Source organism: Aotus nancymaae, unplaced genomic scaffold (assembly GCF_030222135.1).
Source record: "Aotus nancymaae isolate 86718 unplaced genomic scaffold, 86718_ANA_hifiasm-v0.15.2.pri h1tg000006l, whole genome shotgun sequence".
Lineage (NCBI taxonomy): Eukaryota > Metazoa > Chordata > Mammalia > Primates > Aotidae > Aotus > Aotus nancymaae.
The window spans coordinates 409244-434585 of NW_026988417.1; the positions used below are offsets into that span (position 1 = coordinate 409244).

The 25342-nt window shown below is 51.9% G+C and overlaps 1 protein-coding gene across 5 annotated transcripts in view; it reads left to right on the forward strand.

Annotated features, from left to right (window-relative positions):
• PIGG (phosphatidylinositol glycan anchor biosynthesis class G (EMM blood group)) overlaps positions 1–25342 on the forward strand; it is a 50615-nt gene that overhangs the window by 5111 nt on the left and 20162 nt on the right. For 2 of the 5 annotated variants that reach the window (XM_021667294.2, XM_064365057.1), the window contains exons 3-10: positions 1701–1910; positions 3364–3552; positions 4918–5059; positions 9976–10188; positions 18739–18956; positions 19346–19627; positions 21134–21588; positions 24984–25175. In XM_021667294.2, the coding sequence (XP_021522969.2) occupies positions 1701–1910; positions 3364–3552; positions 4918–5059; positions 9976–10188; positions 18739–18956; positions 19346–19627; positions 21134–21588; positions 24984–25175 (1901 nt within the window). Of the gene's footprint in view, positions 1–1700; positions 1911–3363; positions 3553–4917; positions 5060–9975; positions 10189–18738; positions 18986–19345; positions 19628–21133; positions 21589–24983; positions 25176–25342 lie in introns of those variants that run through there. The other 3 variants (XM_064365058.1, XM_064365066.1, XM_064365062.1) reach the window with 3 other exon arrangements.

A 25342-nucleotide genomic window follows, 5' to 3' on the forward strand; every position in this document is an offset into this window, starting at 1 on the left:
AGTAGAATTTCGGGGTGAGAGGCTCACGTTTTAAAAAATAACTTTATTGAGATACAATTTTTATACACCTACGTTTTTGTGTGTACAGTGTTTAGCGAATGTGCACATCCAGGCAAACCGCACCTCAGCTTGATTCTGACCCCACTCTAGGGATGGTGGTGGCTGTTACGGTTATTTTGGCTGTTTGCATAGTGACTTCCTAAACTAATTCTGCAGTCTGCCTCCCCGGGAGCATGCAGCAACTGATGTTTTGACTCAGGTGTTTTGGTTCTTTTGGTTTTCAAATTCTTGTTTTTATTTTCAGGCCTGTCTTCCTGAGTGCTGGCCCTGGCTTCGCATAGCTTGGTGGTCAGCCAGTGATTGCTCAGAGGTTGTGCTTCAGCACACCTGTTGTGTTTTCATGACCTCCCTGGACATGGAGCTGGGAAGGAGGGAGGTGGGAGCCTCCACGGTGTGGAAACACCGTGGGCACTTGCTGTTCTTACTGAGATTCCGTTTTTTTCTTAAATAAGGACTTCTCAATCTGTTCTGTAATTTTGGTGAATTTCCAAAGTTCTAAAATGGTTGCTTTTGACAGTTTCATCCAGTTTTATTATTGCTCCTGGGGGAGAGATTTTGCCGAGCTCTTCACGGTGGCATTCCGGAAGTCTGGATAATTCATGCTTGCATTTATTCACTGTTAAAAATTTCTTGGTGAAATTGTTTCACCTGCTGGCATTATCCAGCTTCCTGCTGCACAGGCTCCAGGGTGCCAGTGCTAGGGCGGTTGTAGAACTCTAAATCACAGAGATCCATTACCCATGACTGTGGCCTCTACTCTAAAGTCAGGGAGATTCTTGACTCAGTTCTATTGTCAGAAGGGTATAAGGACATGTCACCCACCCTCCCTCCCAGAAAATACGGTGCATCATTGGGGGTGGGAGCAGAAGAGATTATCCCACTGGCCTCCCTGGCCCAGTTCACTTTGCAAATTGCTGAAAGTTAACGCCTTAGGTCTGCTTTCATCCTGGTTTTCCACTCCAAGGTAGACAATGGAATTGCTTGATTGTTAGGAGTCCGTATGGACTTTGCTTGTCACGTGGAGAAGATTTGAGTCTTAATTGGGAACCTGGCAGAGGCTTTGAATACACAGGTTCGTGTTTCTAACATACACCTCACTTTGCTTCAGCTGTGTCATGAACCCAGCGCTGCTTCTCTGGCTGCGGCTGTTGTCTCCTCTTACCAGCTGCGAAGATTACTGTGAGCCATGAATGTCCTTTAATGTGGTTGTCTTTATGATTGAGTTTACTGTTTTTTATCAGAATCTATGTGCCACTTTCCCTTCTTAACCCTAATTACCATCCTGACGTTGACGCAGCCACCAGTACTACGGATACCCTAGCTTTATGCTTACCTATTTTATCCATAAAATGACCTTCAGACCAGCCTGGGCAACATAGTGAGACCCTGTGTCTACCAAAAAAAAAAAAAAGCTGGATATGGTGGCACACACCTGTAGTCCCAGCTACTTGGGAGGCTGAGGTGGGAGGATCGCTTGAGCCCAGGAGTTCAAGGCTACAGTGATCCACAATTGCACGCCTGCACTTCAGCCTGGGCAACAGAGAGAGATCCTGTCTCAAAAAAAAAAGAAAATCTTGAGTGCCCTTCTCATGCTCCAGTTTTGGATTCGGTGGTCTGATCCTTGCATTTTCTTACTGCAGGCCTTGATGACAGGGAGCCTCCCTGGCTTCGTCGACGTCATCAGGAACCTCAATTCTCCTGCGCTGCTGGAAGACAGTGTGATAAGACAAGCAAAAGCAGCTGGGAAAAGAATCATCTTTTATGGAGATGAAACCTGGGTTAAATTATTCCCAAAGCATTTTGTGGAATATGATGGAACCACCTCATTTTTCGTGTCAGATTACACAGAGGTCAGTCTTATCATGCTAGAATATCACACTGGATAGAGCCTGGCATCACCGTTACTTACTGAGAGATGATACTATTTTGTGTGTGGTTTTATTCATTTATTGGGAGCACTACAGGCAATTATAAAAATTATTCACTCACATAATCAATCAGTTAACAACCCACAGATACAAACCCGAAGCCGGCGTGAGCAGAGTTTTATGGAACCCAAAGCTTAGAACAGCTGAGTGCCACTGAGGGGCAGAGAGGATCAGGAAGGGCAGCACAGCGGAGGGGCCTCCTGAGCTGAGTCGCGATGGGTGAGCGGGGACTCCCCAGGTGAGCAGAGCAGGCTGGTAGCACCTGCACATGGCAGAACTGTAGGACTCCACAGCCTGTTGGTTCTGCTATAAGTAGAGCCTCCTCGTGCCCTGAGGGCAGGTGGCGGACTGGGTGGGGCCTGGTCCCGAGGGGCTTTTCCAACAAAGATTAGACCCGCATGTTAGAAAGCAGACCCTGGAGCACACCAGCACATCTGCCTGGCGGGGTCTGGCTGGGCTCGCCTCCTAGTTGGCTGGGCCTTGCGGAGCATCTGCGGTCCTGCTTACGTTGATGTCCTGTTCCAAAGCAGGGCTCTTTCCGGCAGTTACTTTACAGTAATGACCGAGTTTTCCCAACTACATGTGGCATCGTTAAGAAACACTTCTCTTCGTAGGAGAGTTTTTTAGTGGGCAGGAGGCGAGCTAGCTGAGGGGTCAGGGCTCACCAGACTGACATCTCTGTCTGGCGCTGATCAACTGCTAATCTCATCTCCGTGACGTGTTTATTTCAGAAGTAAATGTGATCATTAAATGCCGTGTCTCTTTCTCTCCAAGAACTGCCTTCTCATAAGACACGTGCAGATGCCCTCAGCTTCACCGTCCTGCTGGTGACTCTAGCTGTGGGTACTGTCATATCTTTCGTTAACTGCCCTTTACCCTTAGTTACCTCGGGACAACTTAGGATCTATTTAACCTGCCCATGTGCTCACCTTTAGTTACGCCCATTCAGCAGTGACTCCACAGAAAAGTATTGTTGTCAGAACAACCCTTGCTCATTTAAATTATCTGTATAATATATTCGATCCGTAGCCTAGGAACATGAAAACAATACTAGCAAATGTTTAATCTAATGCTAATGTTCATTTATTTGTTTAGAGATGGGGTCTTGCTATGTTGCCCAGGCTGGTCCTGAACTCTTGGCCTCAAGCAGTCTTCCCGCTTCAGCCTCCTCAGGTGTTGCGATGACAGGCGTGAGCTGCCGTGTCCAGCCTATATATTTATTTTTAATGACGTAGATTTTGTTGTCTTTCACCTCCCCCAAATCCTGTTACCGGAATAAACCCCTAGATTTTAAGATAACTGTTGCCTTTTCCCTAGGGAATGAAGATCCAGGGAAATTAGGTGAGCTGTTCATACGTGTGTTTCCCCTTCAAAGGTGGATAATAACGTCACAAGGCATTTGGATAAAGTATTAAAAAGAGGAGATTGGGACATGCTAATCCTCCACTACCTGGGGCTGGACCACATCGGCCACATTTCAGGGCCCAGCAGCCCCCTGGTCGGGCGCAAGCTGAGCGAGATGGACAGCGTGCTGATGAAGATCCACACCTCGCTGCTGTCAAAGGTGAGCTTGCTGTCGCGCATTGTGTGGTGATGTAGTTTCGCTTGGATACTTCCTAGAATAAATACAACTATTGTGAATTCAGGGGGCCTGCGTGAACGTCCCCATCACTCTGCCAGCCAGGGGCCCCGTGCCACGTGCGGCACCATCTCAGTGTCCGCTGCACTGACTCTCTCTTCCCAGCAGCCCTGCAGAAGAGCAGGGCTCTTCCCTACCCATGTACGCATTCATTCGACTAGTATCTCCTGAATGCCTTCTGTATCACTCTCTCTGTCCACGCATTTGAATGCGTCAGTGAAACCGTCGATAATCCCTCGTGAAGCTCACGTTCTAGCCAGGAGAGACGAGCAAGAAGCATGAGTAAATACGTATGTGAGGAAGTGATGGGTGCTGCAGAAACACGGAGGGCAGGAGGAGGGGCTTTCAACAGCACGTTGAGAGAAGTCTCCCCTGAGAACGTGTGCAGGGTGAGCGGAGACTTGAAGGGAGGGAGGGGCAAACCATGTGGTCTCTGCAGGGGTGTTCCAAGCGGAGCAGCAGCGGGGGTCAGGCACAGCTTGCCGGGCGTGTCCCGGAGCAGCAGGGGCTGTGTGGCTGGAGCCCCAGGGGCAGAGAAGCCTGGTGGGTGCCCCCCGTGCGGCTCAGAGCTGTCGCCTTGTGCTGTGTGTGTCTTCTCGCAGCAGTCCTGTGAAAGATACTCCATCGGTGTCTCCATTTGACAGATGAGGCAACTGAGGCACAGAGTGTAATGTGTCCGGAGTCTCACAGCTGGCAGTGGCAAAGACAAACCAGATACAAACCCTTTGCCATCAGAGGGCATAAATGCAACCTGCTGTGTTCCATGAGCTGCGTACAATTCTGTGAACTTCGTTTGTGACATTATTTGACTGTGACTCTGTGATCTGGCTATGAGCTCATAGGAAAAAAGAATCTAATTCATTGAGAAAGAGTTATAGCTCTTTTTTTTTTTTTTTTTTTTGAGACGGAGTTTTGCTCTTGTTACCCAGGCTGGAGTGCAATGGCGCGATCTCGGCTCACCGCAACCTCCGCCTCCTGGGTTCAGGCAATTCTCCTTCCTCAGCCTCCCGAGTAGCTGGGACTACAGGCACGCGCCACCATGCCCAGCTAATTTTTTGTATTTTTAGTAGAGACGGGGTTTCACCGTGTTGACCAGGATGGTCTCGATCTCTTGACCTCGTGATCCACCCGCCTCGGCCTCCCAAAGTGCTGGGATTACAGGCTTGAGCCACCGTGCCCAGCAAGAGCTATAGCTCTATAAAGTAAAGCTAAAACCTAAAATTGTCTTTCTAAGATAATGTGCTGTCTTCAGTCTGAGTGCAGTTGAAATATTTTTCCTTTGCCTTACAGGAGAGAGAGATGGCTTTACCCAGTTTGCTGGTTCTTTGTGGTGATCATGGCATGTCTGAAACAGGAAGTCATGGGGCCTCTTCCATGGAGGAAGTGAACACACCTCTGGTTTTAATCAGTTCTGCGTTTGAAAGGAAACCTGGTAAGAATTTAGGAATGGCAACATTTGGAAACTGTAGGTTTTAATTTTGAAAACCCGTTTTTTAGAGGCTCCATAAGGTTGACATCCCCTGAGCAATGTGAGAATGAAAAGCGATGGGGCAAAAGGCTTTCGGGATCTGAAGTTTACATTCTTTCCCCTAATCCTTAAAATACAAATATTCTTCATCAGAATTTTGTTGTATGAATGTTGCTGCCTGGATATCTGGAATTGTTGAAGACAAATAGCCAGTAGCTCAGAGACATCCGGACAGCGTGTATGAACTGAAGGGAACACGAATACCTTGGCGTATTGAAAAAGTTTGCATTATTGAAAACCGTATACTGGCTGCAATGTCCAGCCAGAGCAGGATGGACAGAGGCCCCATCTCTCAGTATTGAGACATGCCCAGACATACACCCCCCCAACTTTGACCTGCGCCCTGATTCAGCCACCAGCCCCCCCACTTTGACCTGCGCCCTGATTCAGACACCAGCCCCCCCACTTTGACCTGCGCCCTGATTCAGCCACCAGTCCCCCCCCCACTTTGACCTGTGCCCTGATTCAGCCACCAGCCCCCCCACTTTGACCTGCGCCCTGATTCAGCCACCAGCCCCCCCCACTTTGACCTGTGCCCTGATTCAGCCACCAGCCCCCCCACTCTGACCTGTGCCCTGATTCAGCCACCAGCCCCCCCACTTTGACCTGCGCCCTGATTCAGCCACCAGTCCCCCCCCCACTTTGACCTGTGCCCTGATTCAGCCACCAGCCCCCCCACTTTGACCTGCGCCCTGATTCAGCCACCAGCCCCCCCACTTTGACCTGCGCCCTGATTCAGCCACCAGTCCCCCCCCCCACTTTGACCTGTGCCCTGATTCAGCCACCAGCCCCCCCACTCTGACCTGCGCCCTGATTCAGCCACCAGCCCCCCCCACTTTGACCTGCGCCCTGATTCAGCCACCAGCCCCCCCACTCTGCCCTCGTGGCCTCGCTCTCCCGTCGGCGGCCTGCCTTCCACTTCGCCAGCTCACTCTGGGTGAGCTCGGCATTTGAGCACAGCAGACACTTCCGGGCGCTGCTCCCACCGACCCTACAGCACCCTCAGTGCTGCTTGTCCCGTAGCTTCTGGGACCTCACCTCTTTCTGATTTTCCTCCTGCCTCTCTCCTTTGTATCTTCACCTCTTTGCTGACCTAGTTTCCTTGCCCGGGTCTTTTTTACTGGACTGCCTTCTTGTTTCATTCTGCATTTGCCCTGGAGATATGGTCTCATCTACTTCGGTGGTTGTAAATGCCATGGATAGGCCCCACACCGGTCAGATTTATCTCTCTAGCTGTCCCCTTTCATCATAGAGCATAGTTTATCATTGCACACTTATTGGTGGGATTTCGTTTGTTTACGGGATTCATGTAATGTCTGCCTCCACGTTACGCTTTAAGCCAGATGGAGACAGAACCATGTCTGTTTTGTTCACTATTTGCCTAGAGCCTGAAACATTGCCTGGCACGTGACAAGTGCCAACAAATATTTGCTGAATGAATGGCCCTTTCACTTAAGTGAGAATTAGTTGGGGAAGCATCTCCAGTTGACCTCTTCTGTCTTTTTATGAAGCCCCTTCATCTGGAACGTCCGAGCTGAGCAGAGCTGGGAAGGGTGGCGGCAGCTGCGTGCGTGCAGGTTGCCTGCAAGTGCTGCTCACATCACCAGCTTCAGTCCTGGGAGTGGGTTCTGTTTTGTTTTCTATATTCTCATCATGCTCATTTTATGAGGCAGGACTGTACTGTGGTGTATTCACAGCATTGGGCAACCATCATCATAGTCAATTTGACAACATCTTCCTCACCTCAGAAAGAAGCCCCATACTCTTCTGCAGTCACCACCCCAGTCTCCTCCCTCCCCCAGCCCTGGGTAGTCGTCATGTTTGTCTGTACATTTGCCTCTTCTGCATGTTTTGCGTAAACGGAACCACATGGTCACGTGTGCCTGGCTTCTTTCATGTAGGATACTGTTTTTCCAGGTTCATAGTTTATCAAGACTGCATTTCTTTATTTTTTTTGAGACAGAGTCTCGCTCTGTCACCCAGGCTAGAGTACAGTGCTGCAATCTCGGCTCACTCCCTGCAACCTCCGCCTCCCAGGTTCAAGTGATTCTCCTGCCTCAGCCTCCTGAGTAGCTTGAACTACAAGCACGCGCTACCACGCCCAGCTAATTTTTTGAATTTTTAGTAGAGATGAGGTTTCACCGTGTTGGACAGGATGGCCTTGATCTCCTGACCTAGTGATCCACCTGCCTCGGCCTCCCAAAGTGCTGGGATTACAGGCGTGAGCCACCGCGCCCGGCCAAGACCTCATTTCTTTCGTTACCACATAGTATTCCATTGCATGGATTTACTATATTGATTCACCATTCCTCAGTTGGTGGACATTTGGGTTGTTTGCACTTCTTGCCTGTGATGAATAGTGATGCTGTGATCACTCGTGTACAGCTTTCTGCGCGGACGTACACTTTCATCTGGGGTCGTTTTCTCATTCCCACGTAGCTGTGCCCCCGTCTGCTACCTCTGCGCCGTTATTGTCAATGCGTTGCTTTTCTATATGTTATGAATTGATGACATGATTATATCAGTGTGGATTTATATAATTTTAAATCAGGAGAGGAAAGAAAAAATGCTTTTGTACTGTGTTTCATAATTATAAAATTACCTTTACTGATGCTCTTTGCTTTTCTGTGTATCTGAAATTTAATCTGGAGTCACTTGCTTTCAGCCCGAAGAATTTCTTTTAGTGTTTCTTGTAAGGCAGATTTGCTAGCAAAGAATTTTTTGTTTTGAAAAAATCTGGGATGTCTATTTTGTCTTCTTTTTGGAAAGACGGTTTTGCCGAGTGAGACTGGGTTGACCTTTTTCCTCCGGCACTTTGAATACGCTGTCGTACGGCCTTCTGGCCTCCGTGGTTTCTGATGAAAAGGCAACTCTTAATCTAATTGGGTTTCCCATTGCTTTGTCTTTTAGCATTTTTACTATAATGTATTTGTATTTTGTCTTTTTTTCAACTCGGAGTTCATTGAGCTTCTTGCATGTGTAGGTTAATGTGCTTCATCAAATTTGGAAAATGTTCTCTCTGTTCTATGGATTGCGTAATCTCTGTCAGTCTGTCTTCTGGTTGCTGGTTCTTTCTTCTGCAAAGTCAAGTCTATTATTGTTAAACCCCTTTAGTGAGTTTTCTATTTCAGTTATAATTTTTTTAACTCCAGAGTTTCATTTGATGCTTAAAAAAATTTTTTTTCTATCTCTTTATTGATATTCTCTATTTGAAGAGAAATTCTCTATTTGATGAGGGAAACATGAGCAGGGGAAGACGAGAGGGAGGTCGCATAACCCTCCCTCCGGAGCTGGGGAAAGGGAGCTCTGTGTTCTAGGCTGCACCCGCCAGAGGGAAGTTTCTGCCCCACAGAAACCTACAGTCAGCTGTTGCTCCAAGACGCCCTGCTTCTCTTTAGTGGAAAGCGGTATTTCAAGACCGCTGTCTCGGAGCTAGAGATGCTCACTGATACTGGGTTGGTCATTGTTTCTAGACACAAAGAAGAAATTTTTTTTAAGATAAAATGATCTTGTGTTTATATCGATACTTCCAGTTCACCTTCAAAACTGTAAAATTAAATTCTCAGGTCTTACATCTGTGCTTTCTTCTTCCTAACTTTAGAATCTTGGTTGTCAACAACTCCAGATATGATAGAATCTCACACAATGTCTCACTTGCTTTATCCCACAATAGACACACAACAGTCTCAGAATAATAGTGCCAGCCCTGCCTCTACCAGTATGAGGGTCAAAAGCAATTTAAGGTGGGTTTGTTTTTGTTTTTGTGTTTTATTTTTTCGTGTCAGCTCAAAGCACTTAATGTAAGAAAATACTAGAAGAAAGAAGTACTGGAAGAAAACGGCCACATTGGAGTGGAAGGTTCTTTCTTTCTAAGCATGACCAAGAAGCCATCATTAGGGAGTTGCCCAAGACATGATTAATAAATTTCACCGAATTAAAAAGGAAAATCCCCTACGACAAAAATGACCACAATGGAAGTACAACCTCCGCAGACTCACAGCTGAGTGTCTAAAGACGCCTCGTGCGCCACCTGTCCTGAGCAGCTGTCCCGGGCCCTCCCGGTGGCCTGCAGGAGTGTGTTGACCTCCCGTGGTGTGGAGCTGTTTGCTGTCTTTACAGATGAAACGCTCCGGCCAAGTTGAGTTTCTGCTCTGAAATCGTAGTGGAGGGTCGCGGAGCAGTGGCCTGGGCCCATTGTGCTGACTTCACAGCCATTCTCCTTGCAAGGGGGCAGTAGGATGGCCACTCACTGTTGGGGCCGACAGGCAGATGTCTAGCTCGTCCAAGCTGATTGGAGCAGCTGGCCCAGCTGAACCTGCCGCATTCTGCACTCCCCTATCAAGCTCCCACAACTTCTCAGGAGCTGTGAAGGGTTCATTTTCTCCATAAGCATGTGTGCTCATAGAGGGCAGAGCATGGATGCTCCAAATCCAGAAGGGCAGGGCTGTCAGCGATCCCCCCTCACTTCATTCCTGGGTTGGCTGTTGACCTTGTCAGAGTGACGGTCCCTCTGTGTCTGCTGGATCACCTGCTTCCTCTGTGTTCGGCCCGTGCTCCGTAGCCCTCACTGTGTGGAACTCCTGACGTGAGTCTCTCTCCCAGCATACTGCAGGCTACTGAAGGAAAGACACTGTCCCTGGCGTAGAATGAGTTCAGTGTCCATACAGCAAGCAGCGAGGTGATTCCTGTACGATTCTGTGTTGAGTGGTGTGAAGAGACGGGTCATTTGGCTTATGCTAGTTGTAGAAGGTCTAATTCAAGAATGACTACCATCTTAACTTTCTAGAAGTCTGTTACTTAAAATATTTTCTTTTTCCTAGGTGACATCCGACATTCAACGCGTGTCCAGCAGACGGACGTGGCCGCGACACTAGCCATAGCACTTGGCTTGCCGATTCCGAAAGACAGCGTGGGGAGCCTTCTGTTCCCAGTCGTGGAAGGAAAGCCCATGAGAGAGCAGTTGAGATTTTTACATTTGAATACGGTGCAGCTTAGCAAACTGTTGCAAGAGAATGTCCCGTCATATGAAAAAGGTCAGTCAGCAGCTCGTTTCCAAACCGTCAGAGCTGTGTTTCCACGGAGCGAGTGTTTCTCCGGTGTGTTTCTGTGGTATGTGGTTTGTCGCAGGAATATTTTGCCGTCACCAGTCTTCGATTACACAGATTGTGTTCCTGTTTTCTTAGAACTTTTAACCATCACCATTGGCAACACCCTCAGATGCAGTTATCTAATTAAAGTTCTTGCATAAATTTGTTTGTTCAATAACTGTTTACCAAGATCTTGTTATGAATGAGGGGCTGTTTCAGGCACTGGAGACACAGCATTGAACAGTATGAGGCTCTGCCCTCGTGGAAGCTTCTAGCGGAAGGAGAGAAGATGGTGATGCCCAGTGGTGATGAGTAACTCAGGGAGAGTCAGCAGGCCTGGGGCGGGAAGTGAAGCGGGTGGGAGCCGCTGGCCGTCTGGGAGGGCGCATTACAGGCTGTGGGAGCAGCAGACAGGGTCCTCCATGGGCGCACATTCAGGGATGGTCAGAGCAGGGGCCGACGTGGGGTGAGAGGGCAGAGGACGTGGCATTGAGATGTGAGGGCCTTTAGGCACTGGAGGGGCTTTCACCTTCCTTCTGAGTGAACCTGGAGCTGCTGCAGGGTTCGGTGAGAGCCAGAAGTCTTCACTTGCATTTTCAAAGGCTGTCTCGGGTATCCTCAAGGAGGATGCTGCTTCGTGCTGTCAGAGGAGACTAGTCAGGAGGCAGTGGCTGTACTTCTGTGGCCAGGGCCCAGGCAGTGGTGGTGGAGAGGTGGTTGCATTCTGGATATATTTTGAAGATCATGAAGACAGGACTTGCTCGTGTGCTGAGATATTAGGTATGAGCAGAGCAGAGGCGTTCAGTAGGACTCCAGGGATTTCAGCTGAAAGCGAAAGAACAGAGGAGTCATTTCCTCAGGAGGGCATGACTTAGAAGGACCAGGTCTGCAAGGCAGGTGCTCGTGGGTGGGAGTGTTGGTGTCCAGGAAGCATGGAAAGAAGTCATTTCAGGAAGCAGGGTGTGGGCAGCTGCCTCAAAGGCTGGTATGATTGATTAAAATCAGGAATGGAGACCGAGCTTTGGATCCGGCCATGTGGGGTGATGAGTGGCTTTGTCAGATGGAGAGTGGGGGAGGGCCTGGCTGGTGCTGGGGTGGGCAAGAGCGGTAGGCAGCAGACGCAGCAGCTCTAATGGGAGCTGGAGGTGGAGTCGTCTGAGGTGGGTGTGGGGCCAAGGGAGGTGCTGGGGACAGGTGCAAGCTGGCAGGAAGGGTCCAGGAGAGGAACGTTCGTCTCCCCGGGACGTCTTCAGATAGTCGGCTCTGACACAGCCACGTTCATCAGAGAATAACGTTTGGCACAGGGCCTCCTTTGAGAGCCTGGGGAAGTCGACTCCTATTTTGAGGCAGCAGTTAATGTGGTGTTGGCAGATTTCCCTGCTTGAAGTAGCAGGATGCTATTACTACCAAATAGAGTGAACGCCCACAAGTTTTCGCTGAGATGTAAACCAGCCTCCTAGAGGCGCTTGTGGAAGACAGACCCTGCCAGCCAAGGAGTGCTTGGGAACCGGACGTGGCGAGGGGCGAGTGGCCCGACCGAGCGCCTGCTCTCACCCCGTGAGGTGGCCAGGTGGGGGGCTTTGGGAACCGTGAGGCCTGGCCGTATAGACATTGGGTCAAGACCAGGGCCAACCGTGACGTGTGCTTTTGTCTTTTTCCAAAATAGTGTGAGTTTGGTAGCTCTCACATATTGCTTGTTTTGTGATCGTGTCCTTTGTTCTATGCTAAGAGCAGTAAAAACAACAACAGAATCAAAACAGCAGTGGAAGGGTTATTGGCCTGTTTCAGAAGCAGCGGCTGGGGGACTTGAGAATTGCAAAGGATGTGGGAGGAACCAGCGTGTTAAATGAACGTAGGTGCCTCCCGTGACTGAAACCGTGGCCGCCGCCTCTGTTACCCCTTGGTGGCTCATTGTCTACACCGTTGGGGGTCACATTTCCTAAAACAAAATGGGGTACATGTTCTGACACTGAAATACGTTTTAGAACCCACAGCCAGGCCCTGCAGCCCTTCGGGGGTGTCCAGTCCGTGCGAGGCGCCACAGCCACAGCCCTTTGGGGGCGTCCAGTCCATGGGAGGTGCCACAGCCCTTTGGGGACGTCCAGTCCGTGGGAGGCGCCACAGCCAGGCCCTGCAGCCCTTCGGGGGCATCTAGTCCGTGGGAGGTGTCGTGCCCGCCCCGGCTCTCTGTGTAGTGGGACCAGCTTTTTCTTGCCTCTGGACTTTTGCACACGCTGTTCCCATCAACCTGATGCTTTTCCTCCAGTAGTTTGCCTGGTGAATGCCTGGGCACCCTTTACATTTCAGCTTAAACGAGACATTCCCGATGTTTACGGGCCGACTCGCAATCTAAAATCAGTTCCTCCCAATTACTGAAAATCCTTCAGGACTGGTACCCTCTACTTCCTTCATGGGCACCCTGTAATTACGAATGTAATGCAGTCACGGTTAGTCATTACACGTGTGTGTGCACGCCCACCTGCGAGTCCTTCTGGCTCCTTCATAGGAACCCTGTAATTACGAATGTAATGCAGTCACTGTTAGTCATTACACGTGTGTGTGCACGCGCGCCTGCGAGTCCTCCTGGCTCCTTCATAGGAACCCTGTAATTACGAATGTAATGCAGTCACGGTCAGTCATTACACGTGTGTGTGCACACGCGCCTGCGAGTCCTCCTGGCTCCTTCATGGGAACCCTGTAATTACGAATGTAATGCAGTCACGGTTAGTCATTACACGTGTGTGTGAACGCGCGCCTGCGAGTCCTCCTGGCTCCTTCATGGGCACCCTGTAATTACGAATGTAATGCAGTCACGGTTAGTGATTACACGTGTGTGTGCACACGCGCCTGCGAGTCCTCCTGGCTCCTTCATAGGAACCCTGTAATTACGAATGTAATGCAGTCACGGTTAGTCATTACACGTGTGTGTGCACGCGCACCTGCGAGTCCTCCTGGCTCCTTCATAGGAACCCTGTATTTAGGAATGTAATGCAGTCACGGTTAGTCATTACACGTGTGTGTGCACACGCGCCTGCGAGTCCTCCTGGCTCCTTCATAGGAACCCTGTAATTACGAATGTAATGCAGTCACGGTTAGTCATTACACGTGTGTGTGCACACGCGCCTGCGAGTCCTCCTGGCTCCTTCATGGGAACCCTGTAATTACGAATGTAATGCAGTCACGGTTAGTCATTACACGTGTGTGTGAACGCGCGCCTGCGAGTCCTCCTGGCTCCTTCATAGGAACCCTGTAATTACGAATGTAATGCAGTCACGGTTAGTCATTACACGTGTGTGTGCACACGCGCCTGCGAGTCCTCCTGGCTCCTTCATGGGAACCCTGTAATTACGAATGTAATGCAGTCACGGTCAGTCATTACACGTGTGTGTGCACGCCCGCCTGCGAGTCCTCCTGGCTCCTTCATGGGCACCCTGTAATTACGAATGTAATGCAGTCACGGTTAGTGATTACACGTGTGTGTGCACACGCGCCTGCGAGTCCTCCTGGCTCCTTCATAGGAACCCTGTAATTACGAATGTAATGCAGTCACGGTTAGTCATTACACGTGTGTGTGCACGCGCACCTGCGAGTCCTCCTGGCTCCTTCATAGGAACCCTGTATTTAGGAATGTAATGCAGTCACGGTTAGTCATTACACGTGTGTGTGCACACGCGCCTGCGAGTCCTCCTGGCTCCTTCATAGGAACCCTGTATTTAGGAATGTAATGCAGTCACGGTTAGTCATTACACGTGTGTGTGCACACGCGCCTGCGAGTCCTCCTGGCTCCTTCATAGGAACCCTGTAATTACGAATGTAATGCAGTCACGGTTAGTCATTACACGTGTGTGTGCACGCGCACCTGCGAGTCCTCCTGGCTCCTTCATAGGAACCCTGTAATTACGAATGTAATGCAGTCACGGTCAGTCATTACACGTGTGTGTGCACGCGCGCCTGCGAGTCCTCCTGGCTCCTTCATGGGCACCCTGTAATTACGAATGTAATGCAGTCACGGTTAGTCATTACACGTGTGTGTGCACGCGCGCCTGCGAGTCCTCCTGGCTCCTTCATAGGAACCCTGTGATTACGAATGTAATGCAGTCACGGTTAGTCATTACACGTGTGTGTGCACACGCGCCTGCGAGTCCGCCTGGCTCCTTCATAGGAACCCTGTAATTACGAATGTAATGCAGTCACGGTCAGTCATTACACGTGTGTGTGCACGCGCGCCTGCGAGTCCTCCTGGCTCCTTCATAGGAACCCTGTGATTACGAATGTAATGCAGTCACGGTTAGTCATTACACGTGTGTGTGCACACGCGCCTGCGAGTCCTCCTGGCTCCTTCATAGGAACCCTGTAATTACGAATGTAATGCAGTCACGGTTAGTCATTACACGTGTGTGTGCACGCGCGCCTGCGAATCCTCCTGGCTCCTTCATAGGAACCCTGTGATTACGAATGTAATGCAGTCACGGTTAGTCATTACACGTGTGTGTGCACGCGCGCCTGCGAGTCCTCCTGGCTCCTTCATGGGCACCCTGTAATTACGAATGTAATGCAGTCACGGTTAGTCATTACACGTGTGTGTGCACGCGCGCCTGCGAGTCCTCCTGGCTCCTTCATAGGAACCCTGTGATTACGAATGTAATGCAGTCACGGTTAGTCATTACACATGTGTGTGCACGCGCCTGCTCGTCCTCCTGGCTCCTTCATAGGAACCCTGTAATTACGAATGTAATGCAGTCACGGTCAGTCATTACACGTGTGTGTGCACGCGCACCTGCACGTCCTCCTGGCTCCTTCATAGGCACCCTGTGATTACGAATGTAATGCAGTCACGGTTAGTCATTACACGTGTGTGTGCACACGCGCCTGCGAGTCCTCCTGGCTCCTTCATAGGAACCCTGTAATTACGAATGTAATGCAGTCACGGTCAGTCATTACACGTGTGTGTGCACGCGCGCCTGCGAGTCCTCCTGGCTCCTTCATAGGAACCCTGTGATTACGAATGTAATGCAGTCACGGTTAGTCATTACACGTGTGTGTGCACGCGCGCCTGCGAGTCCTCCTGGCTCCTTCATAGGAACCCTGTAATTACGAATGTAATGCAGTCACGGTTAGTCATTACACGTGTGTGTGCACGCGCGCCTGCGAGTCCTCCTGGCTCCTTCATAGGAACCCTGTATTTAGGAATGTAATGCAGTCACGGTTAGTCATTACACGTGTGTGTGCACGCGCACCTGCGAGTCCTCCTGGCTCCTTCATAGGAACCCTGTAATTACGAATGTAATGCAGTCACGGTCAGTCATTACACGTGTGTGTGCACGCGCGCCTGCGAGTCCTCCTGGCTCCTTCATGGGCACCCTGTAATTACGAATGTAATGCAGTCACGGTTAGTCATTACACGTGTGTGTGCACGCGCGCCTGCGAGTCCTCCTGGCTCCTTCATAGGAACCCTGTGATTACGAATGTAATGCAGTCACGGTTAGTCATTACACGTGTGTGTGCACGCGCGCCTGCTCGTCCTCCTGGCTCCTTCATAGGAACCCTGTGATTACGAATGTAATGCAGTCACGGTTAGTCATTACACGTGTGTGTGCACACGCGCCTGCGAGTCCTCCTGGCTCCTTCATAGGAACCCTGTAATTATGAATGTAATGCAGTCACGGTCAGTCATTACACGTGTGTGTGCACACGCGCCTGCGAGTCCTCCTGGCTCCTTCATAGGAACCCTGTAATTACGAATGTAATGCAGTCACGGTCAGTCATTACACGTGTGTGTGCACGCGCGCCTGCTCGTCCTCCTGGCTCCTTCATAGGAACCCTGTAATTACGAATGTAATGCAGTCACGGTTAGTCATTACACGTGTGTGTGCACGCGCGCCTGCGAGTCCTCCTGGCTCCTTCATGGGCACCCTGTAATTACGAATGTAATGCAGTCACTGTTAGTCATTACACGTGTGTGTGCACACGCGCCTGCGAGTCCTCCTGGCTCCTTCATAGGAACCCTGTAATTACGAATGTAATGCAGTCACGGTTAGTCATCACACGTGTGTGTGCACGCGCGCCTGCGAATCCTCCTGGCTCCTTCATAGGAACCCTGTAATTACGAATGTAATGCAGTCACGGTTAGTCATTACACGTGTGTGTGCACGCGCACCTGCGAGTCCTCCTGGCTCCTTCATAGGAACCCTGTAATTACGAATGTAATGCAGTCACGGTTAGTCATTACACGTGTGTGTGCACGCGCGCCTGCTCGTCCTCCTGGCTCCTTCATAGGAACCCTGTGATTACGAATGTAATGCAGTCACGGTTAGTAATTACACGTGTGTGTGCACGCGCGCCTGCGAGTCCTCCTGGCTCCTTCATAGGAACCCTGTAATTACGAATGTAATGCAGTCACGGTTAGTCATTACATGTGTGTGTGCACGCGCCCCTGCGGGTCCTCCTGGCTCCAAGCCCCATCAGGCAGGGATTGTGCCTGCTGCTCGCCATGGTGTGCCTTTCCCTTGGCACAGTACCTGGCCCGTAGTCCATGGATGTTTCCTTCACTGCATGCACCGATGCACCCCCCATAGCTCTTTAACTTCCCGATAGAGAGGCAGTGGGGTTTAGACATAAGTACCCTTGTCTCTGTAACTGGGGCGGCGGGGTGTGGATCCAGGCGTCCCCCACTCCCGGGTGGTGGGTGTAGCAGTGAAGGGTGCCAGCCCGGTAACCAGACTGCCTGAGTTCCGTTTGCAGCTTTTACTCACTGGCTCTGTGGCCTGGGTATGTGACTCAGCCTCTGTGTCTCAGTTGCCTCCTCTGGAGAACAGTTACGATGCTCGTCCCTGCCTCGTAAGGTCGCTAGGGAGGTGAAACGAGTGAGCCCTGTAGAGTGTGCTGGCCACTGGCACCTGGTGCAGGTTCACCTGATGCCGGCAGCAGTGGGGTGGGTCTGCAGGTGTATGGGTTCACGCTCAGGGACCTGGTGCCGGCAGCAGTGGGGTGGCTCTGCAGGTGTATGTGTTCACGCTTAGTGACCTGGTGCCGGCAGCAGTGGGGTGGGTCTGCAGGTGTATGGGTTCACGCTTAGTGACCTGGTGCCGGCAGCAGTGGGGTGGGTCTGCAGGCATATGGGTTCACGCTCAGGGACCTGGTGCCGGCAGCAGTGGGGTGGGTCTGCAGGCGTATGGGTTCACGCTCAGGGACCTGGTGCCGGCAGCAGTGGGGTGGCTCTGCAGGTGTATGGGTTCACGCTCAGGGACCTGGTGCCGGCAGCAGTGGGGTGGGTCTGCAGGCGTATGGGTTCACGCTCAGGGACCTCGTGCCGGCAGCAGTGGAGTGGTTCTGCAGGCGTATGGGTTCACGCTCAGGGACCTGGTGCTGGCAGCAGTGGGGTGGGTCTGCAGGTGTATGGGTTCACGCTTAGTGACCTGGTGCCGGCAGCAGTGGGGTGGGTCTGCAGGCATATGGGTTCACGCTCAGGGACCTGATGCCGGCAGCAGTGGGGTGGGTCTGCAGGCATATGTGTTTACGTTCAGGGACCTGGTGTCACAGCGACCCGGACCTCAGTGCCTCAAGCTCCTGTGGAGCTCTTTGCTGTGATGACCGCAGGCCTGGGGCATGCAGAGCTGCAGGGTGGGGTGAGCCTGCCAAGAGGCACAGCTGAGACCCTCCTCTGCATGGCCCTTCTGGAACAGGAAGTGCTTATCAAACCCTGGGGGTCTCGAGAAGCAAGTTCTTGCTTTGCAGACCAGTCTAATCTCAAGAGGGCGTAGTCCAGGCAGAGCCTCATGCATCAGCCACTCTGGAAAGGAAGGACGTCGCTGTGCCCGTGAGCAGCATGGCACTGTGGTCTGAAAGCGAGTGCCATAGCAAGGGGGCAGGGCTCCATCCAGAGGCAGGGTGTCCATGCTCCCAGCACAGCTTGCCCTTGTGAGCAGAGAGGGCTGGAAACTGCCCTCCCTTTCCAAAGAGGACACGAGGAAGGGCCCAGGGTGCGTAACGGGGGATGTTAGAGTGCGGGAAGGGCAGTCTGTGCTGGGGAGGTGCGTGTGGCCGAAAGGGGTCAGGCCACTGCCTGCCCAGGCCCCAAACAGTGCTGTAAGCGTTAGAAAGATTCTACAAAACTTGACTGCTCACATACTGCATTTCAGAATTGTTTTTATATTGCATGTTGACAAGAGGGAGAGAGTGGAAAGAGAGACCAGGGAGGAAGAAGTAAGAGCAACGGGACCAGGCAGCAGAGGGGTGGTCACTGTCGTCTGTGGGGTGTGTGCCGAGGACTGAGCCCTGTATCGCCGGACGGTGGATGGATGCACGTTGGCAGCTTCCCCGGCTTCACGGGGGGCGTTGTGCGGCCCCCACGGAGGGAAGGGTTCATCTTCATTAAGTGTCAGGTCTAAAAGTGAAGCCTTCGCCATGTGCCGTGAATAAATGAATACTTGGAGATTATGTGTGTGTATCTATGTCCACGGTGTGTGTGCACATGTAACCTTTCTGTCTTCTTACTAGATCCTGGATTTGAGCAGTTTAAAATGTCAGAAAGATTGCACGGGAACTGGATCAGACTGTACTTGGAGGAGAAGCATTCAGAAGTCCTGTGGAACCTGGGCTCCAAGGTTCTCAGGCAGTACCTGGACGCCCTGAAGACGCTGAGCTCGTCCCTCAGCACACAAGTGGCTCAGTACGACGTGTACTCGATGACGGTGGGGACTGTCGTGGTCTTGGAGGTACAGATGCTCACACAGTCATGGCTCAGGTGTTGCATTGATTTGGTAACTAAGCCAAATAGTTACAGTTTTAAAGATACAGATTGGTGTTGCTAAAAACGGGAAAACGTTGATTTTCTTGTTTAACTCTTTCATGGTGTGTCCTGATTTGTGACGAGACACAGAGTGTTGTCAGGTGTCGGTCGGCCTCCCTCAGTATTGCTACAGGCGGTAAAAAAATTCCCGCTGTGCATTTTGGGGCAGCTAATTAGGAGTAATCTCTTCCTGAGCTTTGTTTTCTGTTCTTACTGTGTGGACAGCTGACACGGGAGCAGGAGCCGGGCTGGTTTTGAAGTGGGTTTCTCCAGGCCCCGCAGTCTGTGGACGCTGCTGCTGCTCCTCTTTTCCAGGTTCTCACCCTGCTCCTGCTCAGCCTCCCACAGGCACTGCACAGGAAGGCTGAGCTGGAAGTCCCACTGTCATCTCCTGGATTTTCTCTGCTCTTTTATTTGGTGATCCTGGTTCTTTCTGCCGTTCACGTCATCGTGTGCACCTCAGCCGAGAGCTCGTGCTACTTCTGTGGCCTCTCGTGGCTGGCGGCAGGTGGGGTGATGGTGCTGGCCTCGGCTCTGCTCTGTGTAACTGCGTCCGTTCTGACCAGCGTGCTCGTGGGTGGAGAACCCCAAAGGAAGGTACGTACAGTTGGTTCCTGGGAATGTGACGCGGTCCTTCTGCTCAGGCTGTTCTTCTAACTTCAGGCTGCCTTTCACTTACCAGACATTGGTTGAACACCTGGTGTGTGCCAAGTGCTGGCAGTGCCCTCGAAAGGGGATGGCAGGGAGGACTTGGGGCAGCTCATCCCAGGCCTCTGGGTGTCATTCAGATCTGTGCCGTTGGGGCAGACGCCTTCATTCTTGGCTGGAAAGAGAGGTTCCTGCAACTGTTGCAAAGGTGAATGGGAAGAGCTGCCGGTCACAGAGGAATGAGCCCCCCACTGAGGGGGCGTGTTAATCAGACAGCGTCCCAGCAGAGCTGTGGGAGCTGCAGCCCAGGGAAGAAGAGACAGTCGGCCTGGACACCCAGGAGGGTCCAAAAGGAGACTTGGTCGCCCCACTCATCCTGCCGTCTCCAGAATCCATCCTGCCTCATCAAGTCCACATTTCTTTCCAAGGCTGACGTTTTCTATTGGAATTCTTCGTCTTTGGCCTGGGACACCTTCATTCATTAGCTGGGGAGTAGTGGCGAGGCAGTGAGGAAGAGGTGGATGGTCGCACACAGATCCACAGAGCCCAGGATCCAGGGACCCACGGCAGTGGCAGCAGGCCTGTGAGCCCCACCGCGACCCTGCGCAGCCCCCATCCCCGCTTGCCTTGAGCGGTCAGAGGCCACGTGCTGTGTCTGGCCGAGACATTCACATCAGGCCACAGGCTCCCTCGGAGCCAGGACGATCTGTGCCCACGTTTGCACCTCGGGCCTATCTGGGCTCATGCTCTCTCTCCCGCTATTGAAATAGTACCTAGCTGCATGCAACAGATAGTTATCAGAAGAATAAATATCAGTAATTGAGTCCTTCTTTAATGTTGACGGCTCTAAGTTAGTATGTTTAAGGGGTAGTGCTGCCAACTTCGTCATTTCAGCAGAATTCACCTTTTAGTGGAAACTGTCTGGATTTCTGGAATATTCATAGAGAAACCTGAGGTCTGGTTTGGTGGGATGTATTCTTGGGGTTCTTTGGTTTCAAGAAGCAGGAACTGGCGACACCCAGGCTCTTCAAGAGCACAGAAGCGGGAGTGTGGAGGGCCAGGGCCAGGAGCCTCTGGGCAAGCTCTTTGGGCTCCGTCACTGCCCAGACGGTTCAGACCATTTTCAGTCTTTGTCACTTAGCTTGGGATTTGCAGTCCAGTGTGAGAACAGCTGGCTGACCATGCTGTGGCTGCGTCCCCTTCTCTGGGGTGAGGACATCTCAGCTCCCGCAGGCTGTGTCCTGGGCGGAGGGGCTGTCCACAGGCTGTGTCCCAAGAGGAGGGTCCCTGCCATTGGAGCAGAAGGGGCTGTTCCAGGGTAGGGGCCTGGGTATTGGGTGTGAGGAACAGCAGGTGTGTCCAGGGCATCCTCTGCTGTGAGCAAAGACTTTACATGCAGCAAGATGTGTGTAATTGTCAGACTGTCTCTTACAAAATACACTTTCCCTTTTACAGAACCCCATTCATCCCAGCTCAAGGTGGTCAGAGCTAGACCTTCTTATTCTGTTAGGAACGGTGGGCCACGTCTTGAGCCTGGGTGCCAGCAGCTTCGTGGAAGAGGAGCACCAGACCTGGTACTTCCTTGTAAATACCCTATGTCTAGCCCTGAGCCAAGAAACCTACAGAAACTACTTTCTGAGAGATGACAGCGAGCCTCAGTGCGGCCTCCATGTGGAACAAGGGCTTGACGAGGTGGCAGCGGCGTGGCAGGGTGGGCCTGGCTGTGACGTGCTGGAGCGAGGCAAAGGCCATGGCAGCCCCTCTCCCTCCGACGTGCTCCAAGGCAGCGAGAAGTGGATGGTGCTGGCCAGTCCGTGGCTCATACTGGCCTGCTGCCGGCTGCTGCGCTCCCTAAACCAGACGGGTGTGCAGTGGGCCCACCGGCCCGACCTCGGCCACTGGCTCACCAGGTGAGAGCAAGGGCCCATGGCCACAGGCCAGACTTTCTACAGCTGACTGGTCACCTGCCAAGCTCTTCTTTTGCTAAATTGAGGCCATTTTTCATATTAAGAATGGGATAGTAGTTGAGCTCTGAAGAAATGGGAAAATATACTAAAACCCTTGAATCGGTGTTGAAAGGAGAGTTTGTTTGGGAGCTAGCCTAAGAGGTTTGATTTATTGGTGCTGAACCACTGTAACTGTTCGTGATTGAAACTTGTAAATGTTTCAATGACCATTATATAGTAAAGCTGTCATTTGGGGGTCAGGCTTGCTCTGGACGCCCCGTCCGTGTGGCTCTGTGCCCCCGCGCACCGTGCCCCCGCCCATCACTCAGCGTCTCCCTGTGTCAGGACGTTCCTGCGTCGCTACAAAGAAATACCTGAGGCTGGGTCATTTATGAGGAAAAGAGGTTCACTTTGGCTCTCAGCTCCACAGGAGGCACAGCGTCGGCATCCGCTCCTGGAGAGGCCTCAGGAAACTGAGTCATGGCAGAGGGCAGAGCGGGAGCCAGCACACTGTAGTCAGGGCAGGAGCAAGGGAGGGTTGGGGGAGGCGTCAGGCGCTGTTAGACACCAGCTGTGTCGTAAACTACCAGAGCGAGAAGGCACTGATTACTGTGAAGGTGGCACCAAGCCATTTGTGAGGGACCTGCCCCCGTGACCAGCTCACCTCCAACACTGGAGGTCCAATTTCTTTTTTTGTTTTTTGAAACAGAGTTTCACGGTGTTGCCCGGGATGGAGTGCAGCGGCACGATCTCTGCTCACTGCAGCCAACCTCTGCCCTCCCAGGTTCAAGCGGTTCTTCTGCCTTAACCTCCCAAGTAGCTGGCACTACAGGCACCCACCACCATGCCTGGCTAAGTTTTGTGTTTTTAGTGGAGATGAGGTGTCACCATGTTGGCCGGGCTAGTCTCAAACTCCTGACCTCAAGTGATCCACCCACCTTGGCCTCTCAAAGTGCTGGGATTATAGGTGTGAGCCACCGCACCCGGCCTGGAGGTCCAGATTCACTGTGAGATTTGCAGCGGACAAACATCTAAACCGTGTCACTTCCCCAGACCCATATCCCACCGCCGATGCTCCCCAGGCAGCAGGAAGGAGGGTCAGCCAGGCCAGGTGGGCACAGCCTCTGTGGGCCAGTTTCGCCCTTGGCTCCCCTCCGTCCTCTCCATCCCCCTTTTCTCTCTCCTCATCCTGAAGGGACAGAGCTGTGTCGGGGAAGCTTCAGTCACCTCCCGAGCCTTTCACTGAGAACTGGAAAACCGCCAGGAAAGTACAGCAAATCACGTAGCGAATCATTTCAAGCAAGGCTTGAAGTGAGTAGAAGAAACTAGGACAGAAAAGTAACTAAGATTTGCCCAGGCTTTAAGTTTTAATTGTCTGGCAGTGAAGACTTAGGAAAACGGAAGTAAAAGAACAGCAGCAAAATGAAACTAACTGGGTGGGAGTGGCGGACAAGGGTCGCGGTCTCGCCACTGCAGAGACTCCTGTAAGAAATGCCGGCAGGAGGAGAAGAGACCGCCCGGTCCTAGTAACGAGGGTACTGCAGCTGAGTGACAGGGTGGGACTTCACCCCAGTTGAGGCAGAGAAACAGAACTGAATGACGAGACTCGGTCTCGGTGACACGGGGGATTCCTGGGCCCGCATCAGCCGCACGGCTCTTTCAGAAGATGCTTGGACATTCACATCAGAAGCTGTGAAATGACAGGTCCTTCTAATTAAGTAATTCTTGTGGGAGGCTAAGCGTCGGCTACGTCACGAAAGCCTTGGTGACCCAGGTCGTCACAGGTCGCTTCCGTCAGAGGTCTGCCTGCCGCGTGCCTACGCGTTTCCTCTTCAGAGCAACCCTGGGGAGAGGACTTTGGTTGGTCCCTGCTCCAGAGGTGAGGAAGCGGAGGGGAGCAGGCTGGTGGGAGGTTGTGCTGGGCACGCCAGCGTCGGAGTCACAGCCCGGCATGTAGCACAGACGGGTGTCACGGAGCTCCGTGTCCCAGAATAGCACTGTTGACACCTCATTTCTTTTCTGGAAAATTAAAGCATTAGGAGAGGATTGGCTGGCTTTCCACCCTAGATGCAGGAGCCCCGCCTTACCCACAGTTTTGCTTACCCGAGATCAACCATTCTCTGAAAATATTACAGTGTTTTCGGACAGCCCACATTCATACAACTTCTATGACAGTAACAATTATATGGTTATAATTGTTCTACTTTATTATAAAAATGCAGAAGATTGTGTAAAAACACGTGCCATCTCAAAAGCAGCAATATACAGACACCCAGGTGGCCCCTCCCGGGTGAGGCTCAGGGCCCTGTGTGGCCCCGGTCTCCCTCTCTCGTCCTGGGAGGCTTTGAAGCGGGAGTTGCAGTGAATGAAACAGAAGGGAGCCTGGTTTCCCTGCCCTCATGCTCAGGCCAGGGCTGGCTGGTGCTGCACTCCCGGGACACAGTCAGGACTTCAGTCTCTGCCCTCTGGAGAGCTGTCAACCTCTGCACCATGTCCTCACCCAGGAGTGGGTGACAGCAAACCCTGTGAGAGGCCAGGTGGGTCTAGGGTTGGATTGTGCATTACTGAGTTAATGGGAGAAGGCGGGAGAGAGGACATGAGCGGGCTGCATGCTGGTAGAGGGAGGGCTGCCCCCGGAGACGGTACCAGGAGACAAAAGGCTTTTTCTGTCTGTCACTGCTTGGCCTCTGGGCATCCGGATCTGATGATGGGAAACCCATTTGTGAATGAGAAGTGAGAGTTCAAGTTGGCTTCTCTTTTTATTTTATTTTTTTAATAAGAGGTCTCACTATGTGGCACAGGCTGGTCTCAAACTCCTGGCCTCAAGTGATCCTCCCACCCCGGCATCCTAAAGTGCTAGGATCGCAGGTGTGAGCCCCCACACCCCACTGATGTTGACCATCTTTTATTTGTTATATTTTAAGAACCTTTGTGGCTGGGTGCAGTGGCTCATGCCTGTAATCCCAGCACTTTCGGAGGCCGAGGCAGGTGGATCACAAGGTCAGGAGTTCGAGAACAGCCTGGCCAACAGAGTGAAACCCCATCTCCACTAAAATTACAATGAATTAGCTGGGCATGGTGGCAGCCGCCTGTAATCCCAGCTATTCGAGAGGCTGAAGCAGGAGAATCTCTTGAACCCGGGAGGCGGAGGTGGCAGTGAGCCGAGATCATGCCATTAAATTCCATCTCAAAAAAAAAAAAAAAGAAAGAACCTTTGAAAATAAAAATGGATGATTTCATTTAATTTTTGGTTTTTGGGAAAATCAGCTATTTTTAATGCAGTTCTTTGGAAGCCGCTGGGTGTAGATTGACCTCATCGCTGTTTGGTGGTAATGGTGGCGTTTTCCGTTTCATTTCAGCTCTGATCACAAAGCCGAGCTCTCCGTCCTGGCTGCCGCCTCCCTCCTCGTGGTTTTTGTGTTGGTGCAGAGGGGGTGCTCCCCTGTGTCCAAGGCTGCCCTGGCACTGGGGCTGCTGGGCGTCTACTGCTACCGGGCAGCCATCGGGAGTGTGCGGTTTCCCTGGCAGCAGGACAGCAAGGACATTTCCAAGTAAGTGTGTGGGTGTCGGGGTGCTCGTAGATCCACTTTGATCTTGTGTGTTTTTGAGACGGAGTCTCGCTCTGTTGCCCAGGCTGCAGTGCACTGGTGCGGTCTTGGCTCACTGCAACCTCCTCCTCCTGGGTTCAAGCGATTCTCCTGCCTCAGCCTCCTGAGTA